Here is a 24,284-nt window from a genome sequence, read left to right as displayed (position 1 = left end):
ATTGTTGGTAGGATTATTATAATGACATACAAGTTAAAGCATGTTTTTTCTCTCTTCCCAGGGCAAGGCCCAGTGCTATGGAATGTCTCTCCCACACATGGTTTGTGGTATGTTTTGGTAGCTTCTAGGCCCTAGAATCTAGGAGATGAGAAGAGCCAGGTCCTTTTCTCCCTTCTAACAAGACACTTTGCACGCACAGTGGATGGCCTCAATTTATGTCTAAACGCTCATCCTGTTGCACTTCCTACATTGGCAGCCTGACCGTGCAATTGCTGGAGAAATGGCTGCCTGGAAGCCTCCTAAAGGAACACAAAAAGCAGAGATAGCCATGCTGGACATAAGAAAAATCCCAAAATTCATATAAGGCAGTATCCTGTACTGCCGCTGCACCTCTGCTGGTTCTCTTGCACAAGCAAAACGGACTGCTCACACAACAGGAACTAGAGTTCCCCCAGATAGCCCCAGAAAAGGGAGGCCACGCTCACTTCCAGTTGGGGCAGGTCAGCTGTCACAGCTAGGCTACCTGGCTCCTCAGACAATTCAATGCAAGAGCCTTGTTTGCACGCAGCGATGCAGGCTTTTCTTTCCATAGATCAGGTTACACAGATATGCATTCCAAAGACCTGTGAAATAGCTTGCAGCACTTAAACTCCCCACCACAATCCATTGGCTTCTTCCCAGCAGAGGGCCCTCAAGGTGACTCCAGAAAGACAACCTTAAGCTAACATCCTTTAGCGTCGCAGTTCCTGGCAAAAGATTCTCATACATAAACTTGATACCAAATTATCATACACAAGAGTTCATAGAGGTACCAAAATAATGTAGACCTGGTAGATACCCAAGCATTAAAGTTGTTGATCTCTGCGAGGTCTTGTCAGCTTTAAATACCAGGGTGAGCCCCTCTTCTGACTACCGTTCCTGACCTGAACCTTTCGCCTGTCAACCCAGAGAGTGCTGCAGGGGGCGTTGCTGCTCTTCCCACTTGAGTTGGTGTCCCCCCCGGGTGGCATACCTGACCCCCCTCTCCTCAGAATCCTCTCATTCTCAGATTCCCACCGTCTCAGGCAATGAATCAGGGGTGTGACATGAAGCCTTATCTTGCAGCTGGGCCAGATCTGACGTTACACTCCCTGTTGTCATGGAATCCTTTGCAGAGTCAGGCTTCACCAGGTTCCCAGGCCTTGAGGTTTCCATTCCAGTACTGCAGTCTAAATCACGGCTCTCTGATTCCCAGACTCCTCAGTGTGAAGGCCCTCTGCAATGCTTGCACCACTCCCTGCATCAGTGGGGCTCCCTTCTGCAAGCTCCGCTGACCTGCCCCATTGACCTGAAATGAGCATTCCTGCTCCTTCACAGATGATACTGAAACAGCCCTTTCTCGTTGTACTAGCTAGGATACTGTCCATAGTGTAATACTTTCTTAGTATTACTCAAAGATCACAAAAAAATGTGCATGTTTTTGAGATCCCCAGATCTTGCCTGACAAAGATATCTGGAGAGCTCGAAAGCTTGCTCATTTTTTTGTGATCTCTGAGTTGGCCTAAGAAAGGTATTGCACTATATGGATCCTAAACAAATGTGTCTTTACCTCTCCCTCCAAGTCCCAAATCAACAAGAGCTCCTGCCACACTACTGCTCTAGGCATGGTTTTTCCCTTCGTTCTTGTTCAGTCGTTAAGTCGTGTCAGACTCTTCGTGACCCCATGGACCATAGCACGCCACGCCTTCCTGTCCTTCACTCTCTCCCGGAGTGTGCTCAAGTTCATATTCATTGCATCGGTGATGCTATCTAGCCATCTCATCCTCTGCCGTCCCCTTCTCCTTTTGCCTTCAATCTTTCCCAGCATCAGGGTCTTTTCCAGGGAGTTTTCTCTTCGTATTAGGTGGCCAAAATATTTGAGCTTCAGCTTCAGTATCTGTCCTTCCAATGAGCAGTCAGGGTTGATTTCCTTTAGGATGGACTGATTTGACCTCCTTGCAGTCCAGGGGACTCGTAAGAGTCTTCTCCAGCACCACAGTTCGAAAGTATCGATTCTTCGGCGCTCAGCCTTCCTTATAGTCCAGCTCTCACAGCCATACATTACTACTGGGAAAACCATAGCTTTGATTAGACGGACCTTTGTCGGCAAGGTGATGTCTCTGCTTCTTACTATGCTGTCTAGGTTTGCCATAGCTTTCCTCCCAAGGAGCAAGCGTCTTTTAATTTCATGGCTACAGTCACCATCTGCGGTGATCTTGGAGCCCAAGAAAGTAAAATCTGTCACTGCTTCCATTTCTTCCCCTTCTATATGCCAGGAAGTGATGGGGCCAGATGCCATGATCTTAGTTTTTTTAATGTTGAGTTTTAAGCCAGCTTTTGCACTCTCCACTTTCACCCTCAACAAGAGGCTCTTTAGATCTTCGGTTTCTGCCATTAGGGTGGTATCGTCTGCATATCGGAGGTTGTTGATAACTCTCCCGGCAATCTTAATTCTGACCTGTGATTCATCCAATCCAGCGTTTCTCATGATGTACTCTGCATATAAGTTAAATAAGCAGGGCGACAATATGCAGTCTTGTCGTACTCCTTTCCCAATTTTGAACCAATCGGTTGTTCCATGTCTGGTTCTTACTGTTGCTTCTTGGCCCTCGTACAGGTTTCTCAGGAGACAGGCAAGGCGGTCTGGTACTCCCATCTCTTTCAGAATTTGCCAGAGTTTGTTGTGATCCACACAATCAAAGGCTTTAGCGTAGTCAATGAAGGAGAAATAGACGTTTTTCTGGAATTCTCTTGCTTTCTCCATGATCCAGCGAATGTTGGCGATTTGATCTCTAGTTCCTCTGCCTCTTTGAAACCCAGCTTATACTTCTGGTAGTTCTCGGTTCACATACTGCTGAAACCTAGCTTGTAGGTAGGGATGGCGAAGAATTCCACCACGGATTTCAATGAGGCCGAATGCACTGGCATTTGGCCCCCTGAAACCCATGGCGGAATGGCCTCCCACCCCCCGCCACCCCACGGAATCCCCCTGGGACGAAGCTTACCTGGGGCGGATGCTCTGGCGGTGGTGGCTCCAGCAGCGGCGGTGGCTGGTCTCTCGGCCGGCTGTTGTGGCCGCAAATGGCGGCCGTTGTAGCGGCCGCCATTTGTGTCCTGCCAGGCTGCCATGATAGATTACGTAAGTATTTACATAGCCTATCAGGGCAAAGAGCAGGGACGCAAACGGCGACCGCTACACCGTTTGCGCTGCTGCTCCTTCCGTGATAGGCTATGTAAGTATTCTATACGCTAAGTATTCTGCGTAAGTATTTATGGAGCCTATCACGGTAAAGGCAGCCATGCAAATGGCGGCCACTACACCATTTGCGTGGCTGCCTTTACCGTGATAGGCTACGTAAATACTTAAGTAGCCGATCATGGAAAGAGCAGGGACACAAATGGCGTAGCGGCCACAGTTTGTGTCCCTGCTCTTTGCCGTGGTAGGCTACGTAAATACTTTCGTAGCCTATCATGGCAGCCTGGAAGGAAGCAAATGGTGGATGCTACGATGGCCGCCATTTGCGGCCGAAGCAGCCTGGCCGCGGCCAGAACTCCAGCTGCGGATGGCCCTGGCCGGCAGCTCCGCGGAGCCACCGCTGAGCAGAGCCAGCCAGGGAGGATTCCAGGGGGAGGGACAGAGCGCCTCCCCCGCACCACGGATGCCCCTGCACGTAGCCAGGTAAGGAATTCGTACATCCCTACTTGTAGGATTTTGAGCATAACCTTGCTGGCATGTGAAATGAGCACAATTGTACGATAGTTTGAATGCTCTTTGGTGTTGCCCTTCTTTGGAATTGGAATGTAAACTGACCTTTTCCAGTCTTGTGGCCACTGTTGAGTGTTCCAAATTTGTTGGCAAATTGAGTGCAGCCCTTTAACAGCATCATCTTTTAGGATTTTAAATAGCTCAGCTGGAAGACTGTCATCTCCTCTAGCTTTGTTGTTACTAATGCTTCCTAAGGCCCACTTGACTTCACTCTCGAGGATGTCCGGCTCAAGTTCAGTGACCGCATTATCATGGCTGTCAGGGACATTCAGATCTTTCCTGTATAGTTCTTCTGTGTATTCTTGCCACCTCTTCTTAATCTCATCTGCTTCTGTAAGGTCCCTGCCTTCTTTGTCCTTTATCATGCAGGTCTTTGCGCAAAACGTTCCCTTGATATCTCCAATTTTCTTGAAAAGATCTCTAGTCTTTCCCATTCTATTGTTTTCCTCGATTTCTTTGCATTGTTCATTTAAGAAGGCCTTCTTGTCTCTCCTTGCTATTCTCTGGAACTCTGCATTCAGTTGGATATATCTTCCCCTTTCTCCCTTGCTTTTCGCTTCCCTTCTTCCCTCAGCTACTTGTAAAGCCTCATCAGACAGCCACTTTGCTTTCTTGCATTTCTTTTTGTTTGGGATTGATTGAGTTGCTGCCTCTTGAATAATGTTATGGACCTCCGTCCATAGTTCCTCAGGCACTCTATCAGGTCTTACCCCTTAAATCTATTCATCACCTCCACTGTATATTCATAAGGGATATGATTTAGGTCATACCTGAATGGTTTAGTGGTTTTCCCTACGTTCTTCAATTTAAGCTGAAATTTTCCAAGAAGCAGCTCATGATCTGAGCCACAGTCAGCTCCAGGTCTTGTTTTTACTGACTGTATAGAGCTTCTCCATCTTTGGCTGCAAAGGACATAATCAATCTGATTTCGATATTGACCACCTGGTGATGCCCATGTGTAGAGTCGCCTGTTGTGCTGTTGGAAAAGAGTGTTTGCTATGATCAGTGTGTTCTCTTGACAAAACTCTATTAGCCTTTGTCCTGCTTCATTGTGTACACCAAGGCCATGCTTGCCTGTTATCCCGGTGATTTCTTGACTTCCTACTGTAGCATTTCAGTCTCCTATGAAGAAGAGGACATCTTTTTTTGGTGTTAGTTCTAGAAGGTGTTGTAGGTCTTCATAGAACCGATCAACCTCAGCTTCTTTGGCCTCAGTAGTTGGGGCATAGACTTGAATTACTGTGATGTTGAATGGTTTGCCTTGGATTCATACTGAGATCATTCTATCATTTTTGAGATTGTACCCCAGTACTGCTTTTCCCACCTTTTTATTGACTATGAGTGCTACTCCATTTCTTCTCAGGGATTCTTGCCCACAGTAGTAGATATAATGGTCACCTGAATTAAATTCGCCCATGCCTGTCCATTTGAGTTTGCTGATTCCCAAGATGTTGATGTTCAATCTTGCCATCTCATGTTTGACCACCTCCAGCTTACCTTGATTCATTGACCTTACATTCCAGGTTCCTAAACAATATTGTTCTTTACAGCATTGGGATTTCTTTTCACCACCAGACACATCCACAGCTGAGTGTTCTTTCGGCTTTGGCCCAGCCGCTTCACTCTTTCTGGCGCTACTTGGAAATTCCCTCTGCTCTTCTTCCCCAGTAGTATATTGGACACCTTCTGATCTGAGGGTCTCATCTTCTGGCGTCATTTCTTTTAGCCTTGTGATACGTTCCATGGGGTTTTCTTGGCAAGAATACTGGAGTGGGTTGCCAAAATAATTGCCATTTCCTTCTCCAGTGGACCACATTTTGTCAGAACTCTCCACCATGACCTGTCCATCTTGGGTGGCCCTGCACGGCATAGCATATGGCTTCACTGAGTTACGCAAGCCCCTTCGCCACAACAAGGTTTTTCCCTACCTCTATCTTTAAGATACAATGTCTTAAGGCATCTTTGTTATATTATGATATGACAGACTAGGGATGTGAGAACCCATCTCAGTTCATGTTCTCAGTTCATGTCAGGGTGGATACTGAGCCCATAGAATCCCAGAGTAGTTCTGATTCTGAGGAAGAGCAGTCGCTCCTGGGAGAGGAGCGTGCTCCTCTTTCCCAGGGCCCACAGCTGATGGAGATTCCTCCCACCGGCATTCCTAGCTTAGATAGCAGTCCAGGGAGTGACAGAGCGCAGGAAGAGGGCTTGCTGGACGCGCGACGCTGATACAGAGAGCGGCGCCAAATGGAGGGCGCAGAAAGGAGGCGTAGTGCCCGGTTGGCGCGCAAACAACGGCTGCGCACAGAGGATCCAAGGGAAAAGGGGAGGGACTCTCCCTAGTCCTTAAGTTCAGGGGTCTGCCAGTAATTCCCTTTCAAACGGGGACCAACTGTTCTAACTTAGGGCATAGGTACTCTGCTGCTCAGATCTAGTTGCTACCGGTAGAGTTGTTAAGTTGTAAAAGAAGAATAAAGCTTTGAAAGGAATCCCTTTGTCTGTGTCTGGACTTGGCTACTGGATTAGACTGAGAGAGGCCTCCAAGGAACCCTTGACAGGCGCCTGCAGAAGCACGGTCCCCACTTGCCCCCCTGGACCTGCACTCGGGCTGCCCGTGAGCTCGGCAAGTTGCCCAGACTCACCGCGACCCTGTCCAGTGAGCGCCCACCATTTTTCCGCCTTTGTTGTGTGCGCAAAAAGGAAGTAAAAAATGCGCATATGTAAATATGCACAGTTTGGGGGCCAGGAAAGCTTAATATGTGCAATATTAGAGGCATTATGCCTCTAATATTGTGCACATTAAGCTTTCCTGGCCCCCAAACTGTGCATATTTACATATGCACGTTTTTTTCACTTCCAATTTGCGCACACAACAAAGGCGGGAAAATGGCGGGTGCTCACCGGACGGGATCGCAGTGAGTCCTGGAGGATACAAGAGGGGCGCGAGCAGGCGTGAGCTGGGGATGAACGAGGACAGTGTCTTGGGGACGAGCGAGGACAGTGGGCACAGTCCAGGAGTTCCAGGTGGGGGCGGGCGGTCTCCCGGACCCAATTGGGCGCCCGCAACATCCCTAATTAGAATGGACAGGTGCAAGACACATTCCTTTTGAACTTCCCAATTCTGGTCTACATGGTTTGTATCTCAGGCCATTTGGACATTACAATAACGAGTGTGTCTGGCAATCATGAGTGAGGAAAAGAAGAAGCCCTGAATGGATGGCGTTAAGGAATGAACTGAGGGAAATAAGCCACACCCATTTTTTGGCATAGATGGTACCAAAGGCATAGGGAACTATTCATTCAGTGGATGAGCCCTTAAACATCAGGGTACTATTTATTTATTTATTTATTTCATTTCTATACCGCCCAATAGCCGAAGCTCTCTGGGCGGTTCACAAATATTCTCTGGACATTTGAAGAAGAGAATGTTATTTTGCCTGAAGTGTGAGATACAAAATTCTTTTAACATGGGTATTTTAACTGCTATATTAATGTTATTCTATTCTATTCTCTCTCTCTCTCTCTCTCTCTCTCTCTCTCTCTCTGTCTGCTTTACAGCATAACCTTCCGCTTGAAGAAGCTCATTTTATAGATACAAAGCAGCTCAAATTCTTTGTGTCTCGAAGCAAATGGCAGGTCAGTAAGCACCAATCCAGCCATTTTACTGTTTCTGTTTCCACACACACACACACACACACACACTCCCTGAGGGGCCAGGTAGCCAAGCTGTGACAGCTCACCTGCCCCTTTCTGTGTCTGTTTTAGTTTCTTATTTGGTTTTTTAAGAGTGTTGCAGAGCCTGCAGTACAGGTGATCTGTTTCGTGTTATTGAAAAGTTTGCATCAATGATCCATGCATTGAAAGGGGATGATCTATGACAGCCTTCCCCAGTGTGTTGCCCTCCAGATGTGTTGGGCTACAACTCCCAGCATCCCGCAGTCAGCATAGCTAGGGAAGGCTGATTTGGGGGCCTAACTATGCATGACTTTAAATGTGTTGCCCGTGATGGCATGTAAGAGTTTTTAAAACATGACGAGGGGAGGGGCCATGTTGAATCAGGACCATGGAACATGGGGGAAAAGGAGGTTTAACCTTTTTCCTCCCCTGCTGCAATCTAGACAAATCCCCCCGCCCCCCCCCCGTCCCCAGTTGCAATTAGTGACAGAAAAAAAAATCCCTTTGGCAGCAATGCCTTTTTTTGCTGTTGCTAATTGCAGTAGGAGCGGGAAAATTTTGTCAGGATTGCGGTGGAAGGGTTAAATCTCCCTTCCCCATATATTGTGGTCCCAATTCAAAATGGACCCTCCCTGCACTTAATATGAAATATTTTTTGCGCTTTGGGTGGCCAGGGTTTTCTCTTCACTGTTTTAACCCTTTTGTGCTCTCCTTTCTTTTGATGTCCAGCGTTCTCTGATGAGCTATAAGTCCGTGCTGATAATGAGACCCATCCCAGAAATCCTGGATAAAACTCACAAGAACACTTCCCTCGGCGTCTCCCGACACCTGGTGGAAGAGAGCAGCTCATCTAGCACAAGCGGGTCATCTTCAGACAATGAGATTTCAGCCTCCCCAGGCAGAAGACAGTTTGGCCCCACACCAGAACTTCACTTATCTGTGCTTGAAGGCTCAAATTACCCAGAATATGAGCAATTCATCGCTGAGGTTAAACGTTCTGAAGCCTTCCTGCCACCAGTCCAGCCCACAAGACATAAACAGGTTTCAGCGAAAGGGAGGTTGGGTGATCAAGGTCTGCAAGGAAGTGAAGAACTGATCCCCTTGGGGCCAAAGGCAAGTGACACAGAAGTCTCTGACTCTGCTTCATCACAAAATAAATCCGGTTTGTTGCTACCAGAAAGAGCTGAATTGGGAAGATCTCCTGGATGCGTCCCCAGGCACAGTGTCGTAAAAAGTACTTTCTACAGCCAGCCATCTGAGAGTTTTGCAAATGTTCCCTCATCACCTGGCAAAGAGCACAGGATGCATTTAGAAAGAGCAAAGAGAACTTATAGGAAAGCAGGATATTCAACATCTGCTTTAAGTGGCTTGCGGGAACCCCTCCTAGAGCAGTTTGAATTCGGGGAGGAAGGAGAAGGTGCTGAAGAAGCTGGAAGGGACAGAGAAGGTGGTATCGGCCCTCTGATGATCAAATCGGCTTCTTTTGATACTGCCCAGAAATCCCCACGAGTTACTTTCCCAGTTTCCACCAGGAGCCGTTCTCTGGATGATTACAGAATAAGAGCTGCAAGCTTTGCTGAAGAGCAATATATTGAGGAAGAAGAGAGTGACTTAATTCCCCAGGGCAGTCCTGGGGAACTAGCTCACCTGAGCCAAGTTCCCGAGGTTTGCAGTGAAGGGGGGTCTGAAAAGACTTTGGCAAAGGAAGGCTCAAAGAAAACTAGGAAGAAGGAGGAGCTGGTGTTGTCTGAACAACCTGGCGATAGCCACAGCTCAATTCTGGCCACTACATGGCAAGGGAAAGCCACGATTTCAGCACAGGGACCTGAAAAAGTGGAGGAGTTTCCTCAGAAACCAACGCTGCCTCTTTCTACTAAGATGGGGACACCTGTCCTAGGAGATGAAGGCCTGATTCTAACTGCTCAGCAACCAGATTTAGCCTTATTGTTAGCCCAAGATAGGGGAGAAGAGTTACATCAGACATCTGAAGCTCTTGTTCACAGGGATATCGAAGTCGTTCTTCCAAAGGGAGAGTTTTCCTTGCTGGCAGATGTGCCATCAGAGACAATCCCGTCGGTCTCCCATGACAGCGAGAAGGGAAAATATCCCCCTCATGTGGTACAGCTGACTTCTGCCCAGAGCAAAGAAGGACTCGGAGCTCTCCAGGATGAAAGTTCTGTTCTTCTAAAATCTGCCGCTATTCAGTGGGCATTTAAAAGCGGAGACCAGTTGCCTCAGATTCCTTCTGTTCAGGGTAAGCTGCAACAACTTGTTATGTCAAAGGATGACATTCTAGAGGTCCTAGAGACTGTGCCAATGGGGGAAGGCCATTTACTTTTCCAACAGACGCCTTCAGTTTCCACTGAAATACCATCTCTTGTCATGGAGAGTAAAAGTTCAGGAATTCCTGTCTCACCATCAGTCATGCCTGCTGTATCAGTCCCTAGAGAGAAAGTCCAGGGAGTTCTACCTCTGAAACCTTCAGCACCCAGTTTGGCGAAATCCCAAGTAGAACCCACCGCCATACTGATACCTCATGGAGCGATCCAAAAGGGCTTGCCTCCAGAGGCCTCCATTCACAGTGAAGCAGTGTCTGTTCTCAGTGAGTTTAAAAGCACCCCTCAACAAGCAGGCAGTGTCTGTCCATTGACCCATGAGGGGAAACATCGGAAACCTTTGCAGCAGAAATCTTTTGCTCCAGGAGAGATGAAGAACAAGACCTTTGAAGGGGAAAGACAGCCATTCTTAACTATTTCACAAGCAGGCTCGGTTCTAGCTTCTGGAGGTGAAAGTCAGGAACAGAGACATGAGAAATCTGTGATGCACAGTGAGCTTGCTTCTGCTGTTCCAAAGGGCAAAAGTCCACAGATTTTAATGGCTTCACAAGCCAAAACAGTTCCAGCGTCTCCCTCTGAAGCTGAAAACCAAGAGCTCCTTCGTTGTACACTGTCTGCTCCCAGTGAGGTCAAGTCAGGGATCCGGAAGGGTCAAGGACCTTCTGTTCTAGGCTTTTCCCAAGGAAAAATGGTGCCATTTTCAACCTCTGGGGGAGAAATCCCAGTTACTCTAAAGAAACACCTAGTTCCCATTGGTGATGGAAGAAGCAGGGAACACCCTCCTGTTTACAGCGACACAGAGGCTGAAGTTCTGGAGAACTTAGTTGATGAGATGGTTTACCTATCAAAAGAGATGTCTGTTTTGGCAGATTCAGTTTCTGATCAAGGGGGAACCAAGAGGCACATCTCTCCATCCAGGGAGATGTTCTACCAAGGCTCACCTGGGCACGCAGTAAGACCACCAACCAGGTATCTTGTGCGCAGAGGAAAAAGAGAAGGGGGCATTGGTTTAGCTGATCCGTCAGAAGCAGACATTATATATCCTGGGGAAGAAGACTATTTCATGGTGCTACCTTCAATGAGTAAGAAAGCCAGGATATCTCCCCCTTATGAAGGCAAAGGCGTGGATTATATATCTCAGTTTGCTAGCTCTGATTTAGGGGACAGATTCCGCTATTACTCTGGCAGACAAGGAAGTGACCCGATGTACGAAATTGCCTTAGTGCAGATTCAGGATCTCTGGGAGGACATGCCGCGTCCGGACAGCAAGACAGCAAAATATGACATCTCTGAAGTAGAGCCTGCCTTCCTCAACCTGCACGAACTCTATGACATTGTGTATTTCCCGTTTGAATTCCTCAGCTTCAGAAAAGCCCCGGAAAATTTACCCAGTAAAAGACGTTTGCTGATGGGCGAAAGAGCAAAGTTGCCGCATGGATTAAAAGCTCATTTGCATCAGGATAAAAAAATGTGCATCAGGGAAGATCATTTGCAAGGGGAGTCTATAAGAGAAACTTTCAAAGTTGAAGAGAGAGCTTCACCTGAGCTGAAGATAGAGCCAAAGGAAGCTAAAGCATCCCGGTTAGGTAAAAGGTCCGATTCGGAAGGTGATATACCAATCGGCTCTCAACAAATGTACGGTCTCCCAGAAGACGCAACTGGGAAGCGGAGGAGCTCTCTACAGAGCAGACTGGGGCTCTTCAAACCTTTTGTCAGGTCTCAGTCCATGGAGCTGGTAGAGCAAAGTCTAAAGAAGAAGATGAAAGCATCTGTCGCCCATCTTTCAAGAATGTTGTCAAGAAAAACATCCGCCGATGAAGAAAGCAGGGAAGGTAATGTTTTTATCCTGTGACCGTCTTAGGCTGAGGGGCTTACATGCAATCAATAAAACAAGATAGTCCCTGCCCACAGTCTGACATGACACAAAAGGAAAGAGGGGTGGGGAGGGAAGAGGAAAAAAACCAAGGGAACTTGAGAAGGGCTGATGGAATGGCCTTAGTCCTCATCTCATCTCCCTCTGTTTCAGCCTGCTGAAAAGCCTGTTGGCTGCTGGTGGTGATAACCCAGCAATTCTGTCCCAGCCCAAAATATGAGTTCTTTACAGTGGTTCCTCTCCTTTTCAACAGACTCTGAGGAGCAGAAGGGAGAGCGACAAGAGAGAGCATCCTTGACGGAGGCTTCTGGAGGTTTGAAGAAGAAAACAGGGTTCCCTTCCTTTACTCTTCCAAGCCTCAAAACAAAGGAGAAAGGTACTTTCAAGACATCAGAAGCTAGGACCCAGGAAAATGTCAGTGGAAAACGGTATAGAGATTGTACAGCTGAAGCCTTTCTTATAAACCAGCCAAGGGGCAAATAGCATCCACACAAGGAACCAATGGGGGTTGGCAGGTTGCAACCCGGAGAAGTGGCAGTGGGAGAGGAAGCATTGGGTGTTCCTCCCATCTTGCCCCTCTGTTGCTGTCTTTGCCCATCTATAAGGAATTAGTTCATTCAGAAATATATAAGAGAAAAGGTCAAGTCCAGCACATTCCAAGCATCAACGCTTTCCTGCTTGCTGCTGACTATGGCTCCATGTTCTGAAAGCTCTTTTTTCCACTCCTCTCCAGCACCATCTTTTGTTGAAGAGCTCACTGACCAGACGATTGCCTTGGGCCAATCTCTGACACTGTCCTGCAGGACATCCGCCCATTCGTCTCCCCATGTGGAATGGTTCAAAGGTGATGTAAACTTCACATCTGGCCACCGGTGATGTCTCAGGAACACAGATTGCTGCCCTCTGGTGAAGTGGGGGCCAAATGGCAGCCTATTTCTGCACTAGTGATGTATGAACCCCCCACCTTCCAGTCCTGGGGAGGGTCGTAGAGGGGCCCTCCGTGCTGCTCAGGGCCCCTCGAAATCCTCCGGAGCTGCTCTGCATCTGGGGCAAGTCGCGGAGCAGCTCTCTGGCTTCCTATACAAGGTGATACGCTAACGGCAGCTGCCATTAGCCTATCGCTGGGAAAAATACAGACGCAAATGGCGTATTGTATGCCACTTGCGGCTGTAAAGCACTGATTTTGACCTAAATACAGCCGTAAACGGATTTCTGCATGAAATCCTCCAGAGCTGGAGGTAAGTGGTGCTGTTCCGCTGCAGAATCTGGACATCGAATTCTTTGGAATCTGGCCTCATTTAAGTCCATGGCGGAATTCTCTACCATCCCTGTTCTACATGGATGAGACTGTGTCCGGAAAACATGCAAGCGACAGTGCCAGTAGGGACCGGAAAAAACAGCTGCAAGGCTGGAAAACAGAGTTAAAAAAAAGGAACAGCTGCACCAGTTGAATTCCTGACGTGTTTCATCACTTGGCCTTTATCAAGGGAAAAACTCTTGGAGATTCTTTTGGAGGCTTCCCTCTCCCTTGCTTCTTCCAAAGAAGACTGAAAAGTATTCTACCACTCAAGGTCTTCTTCGGAAGAAGCAAGGGAGAGGGAATCCTCCAAAAGAATCTCCAGAAGTTTTTCCCTTGATAAAGGCCAAACGCATCTGGAATTCCACTGGTGCAGCTGTTCCTTTTTTTACTTTGATTAGACTCTGTCCACCTACCTGTTCCTTCCACAGCCCCCTCCCACACGCACGTAACATGTGTGCCCTTGAGGTGGGAGTGGTGGGACAAAGAGGGCGTTCAGTGAGTGAGGAATGCTGGCGCTTTGTGTCTGAGGTGGTAGTGGAGGCCAGCATTGTCTGCAGCAGGGGTGTTAGGCCTGGGGGGCCAAATCCGGCCCTCCTGGGTCCCCTAGATGGCCCTGCCCCCTTCTCCACATCAGCGGGTGGTTCCTACTTTCCCCCACCCCCAATTGTTGGGTGGCTTCCCAGCTGCTGTGCATTTCCCCCCATTCTAAAATGCTGGACTGCCTCTTCTCGGGCTTTGTTACTGGCAGCAACAGCTTGAAGCTACAGTGTGCCGGTGTTTTTGGCCCTGCCCCTTTTTACTTTGGCCCTGCCCACCACTGGAATGCGGCCCCCGAGAGCTCCCCAAAATGGAATTCGGCCCCTGGGCTGAAAGAGGTTCCGCATCCCTGCTCTACAGAGTATGAAGGGCAGATTTGTTGTACCGTGAGCTGCTCAAAGGGATATCTGTTTTGTTACCATCTGGATCTTGGCACTGCCATCTTCATGTGAACCATCCTGGCACCCACCTAGAGGGCCTGACCAGGTGGAGGAAAGTGATCCTGTATTCTGAGCGAACAGGGATTCCTGTTTCTTTTCGAGCTTCATGGCTTCCAGATCCGCCCAAGAGGAGACACACACACACACACACACACACACCCATTACATTCCCTGTAATTTTGAGGGTTGGCCTAATGCTGTAACTCCAGATTCTTCAGGTGACTCCGCCTGTGGTTTGATAAGAGGCGGTCCGTTTATTCATGGCTTTCTCTTTCCACCTTCCAGATGGAGCAGCCATCCGCAGCACAGACAGGATCTTAATTTCTTCTACGCTCAAACACTTCCAGCTTTTAACAATATTAGCAGCGACGATGGACGATTTTGGCACTTATACGTGTGTGGCCACCAACTCCCACGGCACAGTTTCCACCACCTGTGTAATATTGAAAGCAGGTAAAGGCAGGGATTCCCTCCCCTTTGAACGCTTCAGCTTGCGGCGTAACACTTCCTAAAATACCTTTGGGAAGAGGAAAGTTCCAGCCTAGTTTCCCCCCTGACATGTGCAGGAAGCGTTTTTGTGTGGGGCAGCATTCCACCTGCCTTCTGAAATGGTACAGTCCATCAGAAATCCCCCCTCCTCAGCTTTATCCTGCCTTGGAATGCAAGCTTACTCTGTTCTCACTGGCTCCAGCCTTTGGGCGGCCCCTATAAAAAGAAGTGGGAGGGGACTATTGGGAGGCTGAACTATGGTTATGTTTGGATGTTCTACTTCCATAAAGGCCCAGAGAATATCTAGCCAAGTAGTTCAATGCATTGCACAGGGAGGAGACAGAGGCAGCTCTTAGCAGACAAGCTTGAATGATTTCTTTGTCAAGGCCTGGAATGTATGAGACACTGTTACTGGCTAAAGAATTGAAGAATGAATAACAGACATGAACTAAGTAGGGCAAAACACTAATTGCCTAAGTGTCCTTAGTGTGTCTGGTTTTACAGTGTAAATAGCAGCCATGGTAGCAGGGGGCCTGAACAGGATTGGGACCATTGTGCATAGTCCCTTGCCCCCCACACCATGATCCCAATAAAAAGCATTCCTCCCTAATAATGCTATTAGCCTGGAAGTGACGCTCCTATTGGCGACAGCGGGAGCTTCCCTCCTGGTGGAACAGCTGCTGTGGGGGGTTCATTCAGGTCACAGCATGGGGAAAGGGTTAATCCTGTTCTCTGTGCACCGTGGTCCCAATTCTGCTCAGGGAACTACTGCGGCCGTGATAATTTACGCTGTAAAAACCAGAGACGTTAATTGCCTTCTCACAATTAGCACCCGTTCTCCTCCCATTGCAAATGTCAAGTGTAGGAGTGACCCCTTAATTCCAGTCAGGACCATGGCAGGAGGGGGGTCAAAGCCCCCCTCCCTCCATGCCACAGTCAGTCCTGATCCGTCTCAAAGCCCCTACGTGAGCGATGTGTTTAAAAAATAATAACCAGCCACACAGGGCCAAACCATGTGACAAACATCACGTCACATCTCATTTGGCCTTCAGTCTCACGTTTTTAGTGAGTCTCTGGAAGGAAGGAGTTACGTGCCTAGCTGTGGAGCAGCCCCTGAGGACCACACTGTGGAGAAGTCTGAGCAGGCTTAGGACTCTGAGTCACTTTAATTCTTCCTCTGAGTCCCAATAAAACCTGTTTGGAGCTGTAATTTGCATTTCAAAGGAAGCCTCACCAGCTCCATGGTTCCAGGGCTGCTTCAGCTTCCCTGCAGCTGCTAGTGACACAACAAAGGAATGGGCATGTTAGTTGCATCCAAGCAATTGACCTCACATCTAGCTTGCCTCGGAGGGCATCTCTCTTTCTCTGTGCCATTGGTTTGCTGCTGGTGTGCACAAATCACTTGAACAACAGCATACCCAGCTGATCTGAGAGATTTTGGTGAGAGGTAATGAAGGAGTCAGTCTCTTCAGTCATGCCCACACTCCACGTGTAATCACTCCCTCTTCCCAGGGAACCCAGAAATTGTAGTTCTCTGAAGTTGTGGGTCTCTACCAGAGAGCCCTTGCCAAATTATAAATAAATATTCAGTGGCTGGGTTCAGACAACAAGATAACCCAGACTCAAGGGTTGCATTTGGGTTGTTGTTGAAAAGTGGGTTGTTGCTGAAAAGTGGGTTATCATGTTGTCTGAACCCAGCTGCAATAACAAATCACAAACAACCCACAGTTCACAACCCAACAACAAACCATGGGTTCACTTCGGGGATTGTTTGTGGTTAACAAGCCATGGTTTGTTGTTGGGATGTTGTTCCATAACAACTCACCGTTCGAAAAGAACCCACACTCAATCCATGCTCAGCCCTTGAGTGTGGGTTATAGTGTTGTCTGAACCCAGTCACTATTGTTCTTTGGGGAAAGCTATGCCAGTTAAACAGGTTTAATGCTGAAATAAGGTCCATACAAGATATCGTGTGATTCACATGTTTAACCCTGGCATTCTTGATTTTTAAAAAATAATTAGCTGGCACGGGGGTGGGGGGTGGTTTGGGACCAAGGTATGGGGGAGCAGGTTTTATGTCTTTGCTCCCACAATGGCCCTGAATGGAATCAGTCGTCCCTGCAAGTGGCTGCTATTCACAATGGGGGGAACTGATTATAGCAGGTGCAGGCGGGGGACCAGTTCCAACCGAGGCCACAGCAGGGACAAAGACTTAAATCCCCCCCACACACACACGCACACACACAGTGCAGGGTCTACACCATAGTCCCAACTTGCCTCAGACCCCCCACCAGCTATTTCTGTTGTTAAAATCAAGAATGGCAGGGCTAAAGACCTGAATGGCATCACATCTAGGCTGGCCTGGAGTTTGCAGTGCAGACAGGTCCTTCTTCTACCCGTCGCAGAACTTTAGTGTTGTCTTCCCTTCTGACAGAGGCACCTTCCACTCCACCATCGCCTGATGTTGTCGAGGTCCTTGAAGATGGAGTACACCTGGCCTGGAAGCCCGTGGAGCTGAACACCCCTGTGACTTACAGTGTCTTGTGCAAAAAGGATGGTAAAGGAGAACTTGATTGCATCTCATGCTACTTCCATGCCTCATGGAAATGGTCCCCTTCTGCCCTGTGTCCACTGAGACCTTGCCCTAGCCCCCCACAAGCCCTAACCATAGACTCATACAGCAGTCCAGAGTAGTCCAATCCACTGCCATAAAAGAGATGCCATAAGGTCAAGCTGTGTAGATACCCCACCCCCCCAAAGACAAAGGTGATCTGATAGAGCCCACATTGTCCAAGTACAAATGCTCATTTTTTTCTGACCTGCTAAGGTCTCTGATCAAATAGGTCTTGCAGGATATGTGTGTGTTGGTGCTTCAAATCCTACAAAACATGCTGGACAAATTATCAAAATGGGGTAATAAAAATGAATGCATTGGAGGAAACAGTGTTGCTGTCATACTGCCTTTCAGGGCCTCGTATTGACTGTAACTCCCATGCTGGCTAGGGCATGCTGGGAGTTGTAATCCAACACATCTGGAGGGCACCCAGTTGAGGAAAGCCGCTCTGTTCTGCCCCCAACCTCGGTGCCTTCTGTAATGGCAGCCTTGTTCCAGCTCCCCACTTCTGGGAACATGCATTCATACTCGTAGCCTTCTTTCAGCCCTTCATAGAGTCTTACAGAAATCTGCCCCCCCTCCCTTTTTTAAACCTGAGAAAATTGTATGAGGCTGCTTCAAAGTGCACCTGCCTAACATGGAAATGGGACACAACTCTGCTCTAGTTGTAAAGTCCCTTTTCTGGAAATTCTCACCCAAAACCATATCTTGCCCAAATCTGACATAGTTATATGCCATCCATTGGGTTCAAATACTAATGTTTTAAAGCCATTAGACTGTGGTCTAATGGTTAGAGTATCAGGCTGTGGCTTAGGAGACCCGGGTTCAAGTTCCTGCTTAGCCATGAAGCTCACTGGGTGACTTTGGGCCAGTCACTGATTCTCATCCCAACCTACCTCACAGGGTTGTTGTGAGGATAAAATGGAGAGGAGGAGGATCATGTACGCGAGCTTCGGCCCCTTGGAGGAAATCACAACATATAAATGCAACAAGTAAGTTTTTCCTTCTCTCTCGTTGGCCCAGATGGAGAATGGAGGACTTTGGCCAGCGATATTTCGCACTGCTGCTACACTGCCAAGCATCTGCCGCAGGGCTTGGTGTACTCCTTCCGGATCGCCTGTGTCACCAGAGCCGGTGTGGGCCCGTATAGCAGCCCAACAGCCAAAGTGAAAATTGGCGAAAAGGATCAAGCAGGTACCATCATAATCCAAACTGAATAAATGACTATACTTTCCTCTTTAGCAACATAGACCTGGATTGGTATCCACGTTGAAGGAATATCATTTATAGCCACATGAGCTTTGTTTCTTCTATCCTTCTCATTCAGGCTGAAATTCTTTCTTCTTTCTGTATTTTTTGTCTTTGCTCCCCATGGCGAAAAAAATCTCCAAAACAACACAGCTGAATAGATTGTCTGGCTTTTTTAAACCATGGCTTGTCATGATGTCTGAACCCAGAATCATGGTTCATCGTGGCTTGTTTGGGCTGCGATCTGCCCTGAAATAGAGGCACCCAGCAAGAGCAGCCTGCAAATGAAACTTCTGTGATGGCTGGCAAAATGAGTGGGAGAGAAACAAACAAGAAATATGGAAAGCAAGCTGTAGTTTGTTCATCGGCAAGACAGCTCATGGCTAAAGTAACAAGCGGTGGTTAACATAAACCAAGGCCTTGTGTTATGTGTGAATGCAGCCGCAGAAAAAGTGTGCTATCTCCGATAGCGTGGAAAGTCAACTGCAATTCTGCTTGCAGCTCAGACCCAAAGAGCAATGAGCATTTAGTGCTAGAGAGACCACTCATCAAGAAAGCAGCCTTGGAAAGAGACGCTGTAGATCTGCATTATGCCAGCAACAGTTTTCTTGTTTCAACACTCATTGTTTGTTTTGGTATTCCCCCCTCCCCCAGCATTCCAGTCTCAGGACACAGAAGAGGACAGCAAAATGACGGCTCCAGCTCTGCCAACCCACCAAACCTATGCCTTCCAGACGGAGATCAAAAGGTACAGAGATCCATTGTGCTGAAATGTCCGCTCCCCGATTCTTAGCAACCAGCCAGTTTCTGCATGTGTAGGAATTAGTCTGTAAGCTGGAAGCCACACGAATCATTTCAAAGCAAAGGGAATCTTTCCCATGGCATGCCAGGTCCGCTCAGTGCGTGTAGGTGCTTCTGAGGAATAATCAGGTGTGTCCGCACCTTTTTGTCTAGAGACATCCCCCCAGTCCTAGGAAGCACCCCCGTACCTAGTTATAGTACTTCTTTACAGGACTATATGTAGTCCAAGAAGGCTGGTAGAATGCATTAAGGGTACAATCCTATGGCTGCTAGACTGCTGCTAGCCGGCCATAGGATTTTTCGGGTTTTGGGAACCAACCTTGGAGCCAGTGCTCCAAGGTCAGTTCCCAGAAAAACGCTTCCCCCCCCTCCCCCGCTGCCTCATAGGTGGCCCAGTTCATCCCTGGCTCCACACTCAGAAGAGCAGTGAAGAGTGTCTGAAAAGGGGGCGTTCCTGGGGGCAGGACAGGGATGGTGGAAGGGCCAGTACAATGCTTCCTATGTGCTGTCTGGCCTCCCCACTCCCTGCTCCGAGTCGCCCCGTCTAGACAGCCAAAATCAGCCATCTAGCCGCAAATGCAGATCGGCTGGAGCGCAGAGGAGAAGATCCCTTCTGTGCTCTGCCCGTCCTGCATTAGATAGTCAGTCGCCTCTGAGTTCTGGCTGGGGAATGCTGGGAGTTGTAGGACGTTTTTCTGTCTAAATATGCATAGGATTGCACCCTAGATAAATAATGCTATGTGCATTTCTCCTAACGTAGCCTGCTTGGATATATGGAGTGCAGACGGAGGGGGAGACAGTCTTGCTGGCGTGGCAGGGGACAATCATAAAGCTGTCCCTCCACTTCTTTTTAAAGGGAGGCTAGAAGAGATGCGTAACTGGTGTGGGGTGGCTGGAACTCTTAGGGCAGCTTTCGATTCCTGCCCTACTAATTAGACTCTAATTAGATGAAGATTAGAACTTGGCATGCACTTTGCATGTTCTTCATCAGTGTCACTTCTGCTCTCAACCACGACAAGCAGCAGCTGAGGAAGCTCACTTGTGACAAGAGAGCTTCGGCTGTGGGGCGGTATAGAAATACAAGGAACGAAATGAAACCAAAGAGCACAAAAGAAAATATGCCGCAAAATCACCGCTTTGCAGCAAGATGAGGCTTTTCTGCAGGACAAGCGGGTGGAGTTGCTGTTAGGGATGGAGGGATCACTTACCCCGTTCCGGCTGGGGGGGTCCGCAGGCAGGGGGAGGTGATCCGTCCCTCCCCCCGGAATCTGTCCAGGCCGGCTCCACTCCACATTGATCCTGCGGAGCTGGCCGCCTGGTCCGCATCTGATTTGCATAGCCTATCACATGAAAAAACAGGGACGCAAATGGCGTAGTGGGTGCCATTTCCGGCCATAAAGCTGGTAGATTAACCTAAATGCAGCCGTAAATGGCTGCATTTAGGCTAATCTACCAGCTTTACGGCCGCAAATGGCTCCCACTACGCCATTTGCGTCCGGAGACCTAGCGCAGCAATACAGCACGGCAATGGCTGCTGGCTGTATTGCCAGCGATGCGGAGCAGGCGGCCGGCTCCGCAGGATCAACGCACGGAGGGAGCCGACCCAGACGGATTCCAGGGGGAGGAAGAGGTGAGTTCTCCATTCCACCATGGGCCCCAGTGGGGCCGGATTCTTGGAATCCGGCCTCACTGGGGTCCGTGGCGGAATTCTCCCCCATCCCTAGTTGCTGTTGCTTTCCACTTCCTTCCATAAGGCCAGCTGAGAGCTCCTGCAGTCCTGGCAGTATACAGTGAGAGAGAGAGAGTGCACCACTCCTTGGGGGAAACAGTCCAGATTGCAGTGAACGGATGCATCGCAGCTGTAGATTTATGGTGTGGGGAGACAAAAAAGATCCTTTGAGAAGTCTGCCAGGCCGGTTACTCCACGTGCCGAGGTTTTATTTGCAGACAAGAGATTTAAATGTTGTGCAAAGGAAACAGAGCTGCGGGCTACGAGTCCTTTGTAGTTGTGATGTAGAGGCAGCTTCCCCTGTTATTCCCACCTGAACGCGGGTCGGTGCCATCTGTGCAAAATCTACCAACCTGCAAGATGTGCTGTCTTCTCAAAGCATGGCAGAATGTGGGCTGGGGAACCCCAGGTGAGGAGAGGCATTTGGCTCACAATGATATTTGTCTCCCCCCTCCCCTCCCTCGGGACAGAGGACGCTTCAGCATTATCAAACAGTGCCGAGAGAAGCTCAGCGGAAATCCCCTGGCAGCCAAAATAATTCCCTACAGGCAGGAAGACAAGGATGCTGTGCTCCAGGAGTATCACATCCTGAGGAAGCTTCACCACACCAACATAGGGCAGCTGCAGGGGGCGTATGTCAGCCCGCGCCACCTGGTGCTGATCCTGGAACTTTGTGTTGGGCCTGAGCTCCTGAATGCCTTGGCTGGAAGGTAAACCGCTTTGTCTCTTACGTTTGAGCCAGCTAAGGTTCAGCCTTCTATATATGCATGTGGCCTCCTTCTTCCTTTTCTCCTCCTCCTCCTCCATTTTTCAGAGGTTCTGTTTCAGATTTTGGTGAACAAGGCCATGTGTGGTTGAGGTGGAAGCTGAAGAAAGCTAGGCCTGTAGACAACAGGGTTAAGCTTTGCCATTAAGAGATTTGTGGGCCGCCTACAAGTCCCTTTTCAGTGGTGGTGTGACACCAGTTTCATTTGGGGAGCTGCCTTAGCTGGAAGTTTAAGAAGTGTCAGGCAACATCCCGTGTCATGAAAGATGCTTCACCATTTATACGAGGAGAGGAGGTAGCGCCCAGGGAGGGGCGGAGATTCCTGCTGCAGCAGCCCTGGCTGTGGTTGCAATACTCCTTCCTTATTTTATGTAATTGAAGGGTTGATTTCTTTGAAAAGGTTGGCTAACAAAAGCTACCAAAACAAAATGGAAGCCAGCAAATTACACACACACACACACTTGAAAAATTTCAGTGGAGGCATTTGGAGGAGGGGCAAAGAAACTAGCACATGATTTTAAGAGTGTTTTCTTGCCATTTGTTCTTGAGGGTTTAAATACAAAAGCACTTGGGTGTACAGAAGCCTCGATTCAGATTCAGGACTTTTTGGATTTTTTTAAAAAATGGCACCTTTTCCTTAGTGCTTGCACTCTCACTTGCACAATCCATCACCATCTAGAAATGCCCTTAGAACTTTGCTTTCAGTCAAGAATTTCTGTCCGTGTTCCAAAGTGAAGTATTGCTTTGTGTGGGGAGCCTGTGGGTTTTACCAGGTTCTCCTTTCCCAGGTCGTCCTATTCAGAAGTGGAGGTCAGGGATTATCTCTGGCAGATTCTCAGTGCCGTGGAATACCTCCACACTCAGAATATCCTGCACTTGGATCTACGGTCTGAAAATATGATTATTACGGAGCCGAACCTGCTTAAACTCCTGGACTTTGGCAATGCCCAGTTCTACACGCCCGACAGTGTCATTACCCTGGATGGGTGCACAGACTATGTGGAAACTATGGGTAAGCAGAGTGCATCAGTGGTTTCTAAGTGCAGCGCTGGCATGGACTAAGGATCTGAAAGGCCTGGCTCGCACACTGACCAGAAGGACAGAGGATGCCGTCATCTACCGCTGGGCCCTGTAGCCCAGTATTGTCTACTCCAACGGGCTGTGGCCCCCAAAGTCTCAGGCAGAGCTTATCGCAGCACTGCAACCTGAGGCTTTTGCACTGGCCATGCCAGGGTAGAATCCTAGGCCCTTCTAGGTGCAGAGTGTGTGTTCATACGGAGCTGTGGCCCCTCCCCTGGCTGCGAGATGTATTTACTAGACCAGAAAGCTGCATATCCAAATGCTTGCATATTCACCCCACAAGGCAAATGACATAACCTCAGTATTACATCCAGCAAAATACCCTGGCTCACATCCAGCTGAACATAGTCCTGACCAAGTCCTACTGAAAGCAATGGAGACATAATTGAACCATGTCTAACTTGCTCCATTGGTTTCAGTTGGACCCAGCCATGCTTAACTTCAGTTGGATCTGGCTACTGCTTCTCCCTCCTACCACATCCTCCTCCTCCAGTCCCCACTGCTATCTTTGCCCCCCTGCTGCCCCCACTAGTAGTACCGGGAGCCCTGCACCAGAAGTGTCCAAGGGGGGACATCGTTTCCTGTGCTTCTTTACGAGGTTTTATTCACTTCCTCGAATGCCTGAGCCACACCATGCATGGCTCCCAAATCAGTTTCTAGGGAGGCTTTCCTAATACAAATGTGTCTTCTTAGCTTCAGAACTTCTGTCAGACAAAGGAGCTGTCCCACAGACTGACATTTGGGCTATTGGGGTGACAGCGTTCATCATGTAAGTCATCTTACGTTTCTTCTGCTGGAGAGAGTGTTTGGGGCGGGGAAGGTAATTGGTTTAAAATCCACTAGAGCACAGCAGGTCTGGAGAAAACATATGGAGAAAGTTTGGAGTGGAAATGCACCGGGATTGTGTTCCTTTACAGGGTGTAGTAATTGCTTCTTGGCGTCCAGCAGTGAAGATGAGAAGAAATGTTATAGAGCAGAGTTGCTGCCTCTTAATTGATCCCAGGTTCTTGTGGCTTTGAGGTTTCTAAAGCAGGAAGGAACCAAATGTGTTGTTCCTCCCATGCTCCAGTAGAAGGAAATAGCACCTGGCTGTCCTTTCACTATAGCATGGGTGGACAGCCTCCATCCTGCGAGCCTAATCCGGCCCATGGAGGTTGCCCATCTGGCCCATGGAGGCTTGGGCAGGGAAAGCAAAGGATGAGCGAAACCAGGCTGAGCAACTTCACCTGCCCTGCACCTTCTCCCCAGTGGGAGAGATGGGAGAAGACCCACAGCAATGAGGCCCGTTTAGGGATGTGCGAATTGTGTACCTTCGGTGCCGCTTGACTTCCGCAGTTTGCGGCCAGTGCTCCATTTTGCCATTCACAAGCCCCTGGAATTCTCCTCTTTTTTCCTGCTCCGAAAATTACAAAGATAAATCTGTACCAACAACCGTAAGTCCAGTGCCCAGCTGTCTCCGTGAGTCTGCATAACTTCCATAAGAACCGCTATTTTTCGTAAATATTTATGTGTTGTTGTTTTTTAATTGAAATCCTCCATCCCTGTTTACTTTCACCCAAAACACTTCCTCTTCTTAGGGGCTTCCCAAAAGAAGGCTGTCTTAGGTGTGCCT

The 24,284-nt window shown here is 48.6% G+C and overlaps 1 protein-coding gene across 1 annotated transcript in view; it reads left to right on the top strand.

Annotated features, from left to right (window-relative positions):
• The window catches only part of OBSCN (obscurin, cytoskeletal calmodulin and titin-interacting RhoGEF), a 294,672-nt gene that overhangs the window by 260,124 nt on the left and 10,264 nt on the right, over positions 1-24,284 (top strand). The window contains exons 99-110 of the mRNA XM_084859836.1: positions 62-107; positions 7,343-7,420; positions 8,189-11,627; positions 11,922-12,044; positions 12,402-12,512; positions 14,231-14,398; positions 16,869-16,991; positions 18,072-18,242; positions 18,951-19,044; positions 21,297-21,536; positions 22,381-22,604; positions 23,366-23,441. Coding sequence (XP_084715962.1) covers positions 62-107; positions 7,343-7,420; positions 8,189-11,627; positions 11,922-12,044; positions 12,402-12,512; positions 14,231-14,398; positions 16,869-16,991; positions 18,072-18,242; positions 18,951-19,044; positions 21,297-21,536; positions 22,381-22,604; positions 23,366-23,441 — 4,893 coding nt within the window. The remainder of the gene's footprint in view (positions 1-61; positions 108-7,342; positions 7,421-8,188; positions 11,628-11,921; positions 12,045-12,401; positions 12,513-14,230; positions 14,399-16,868; positions 16,992-18,071; positions 18,243-18,950; positions 19,045-21,296; positions 21,537-22,380; positions 22,605-23,365; positions 23,442-24,284) is intronic.

Source organism: Heloderma suspectum, chromosome 5 (genome assembly GCF_057233095.1).
Source record: "Heloderma suspectum isolate Gila_16-S chromosome 5, 16-S_ref, whole genome shotgun sequence".
NCBI classification, from domain to species: Eukaryota; Metazoa; Chordata; class Lepidosauria; order Squamata; family Helodermatidae; genus Heloderma; species Heloderma suspectum.
This window is presented reverse-complemented; position numbering and strand designations above follow the sequence as displayed.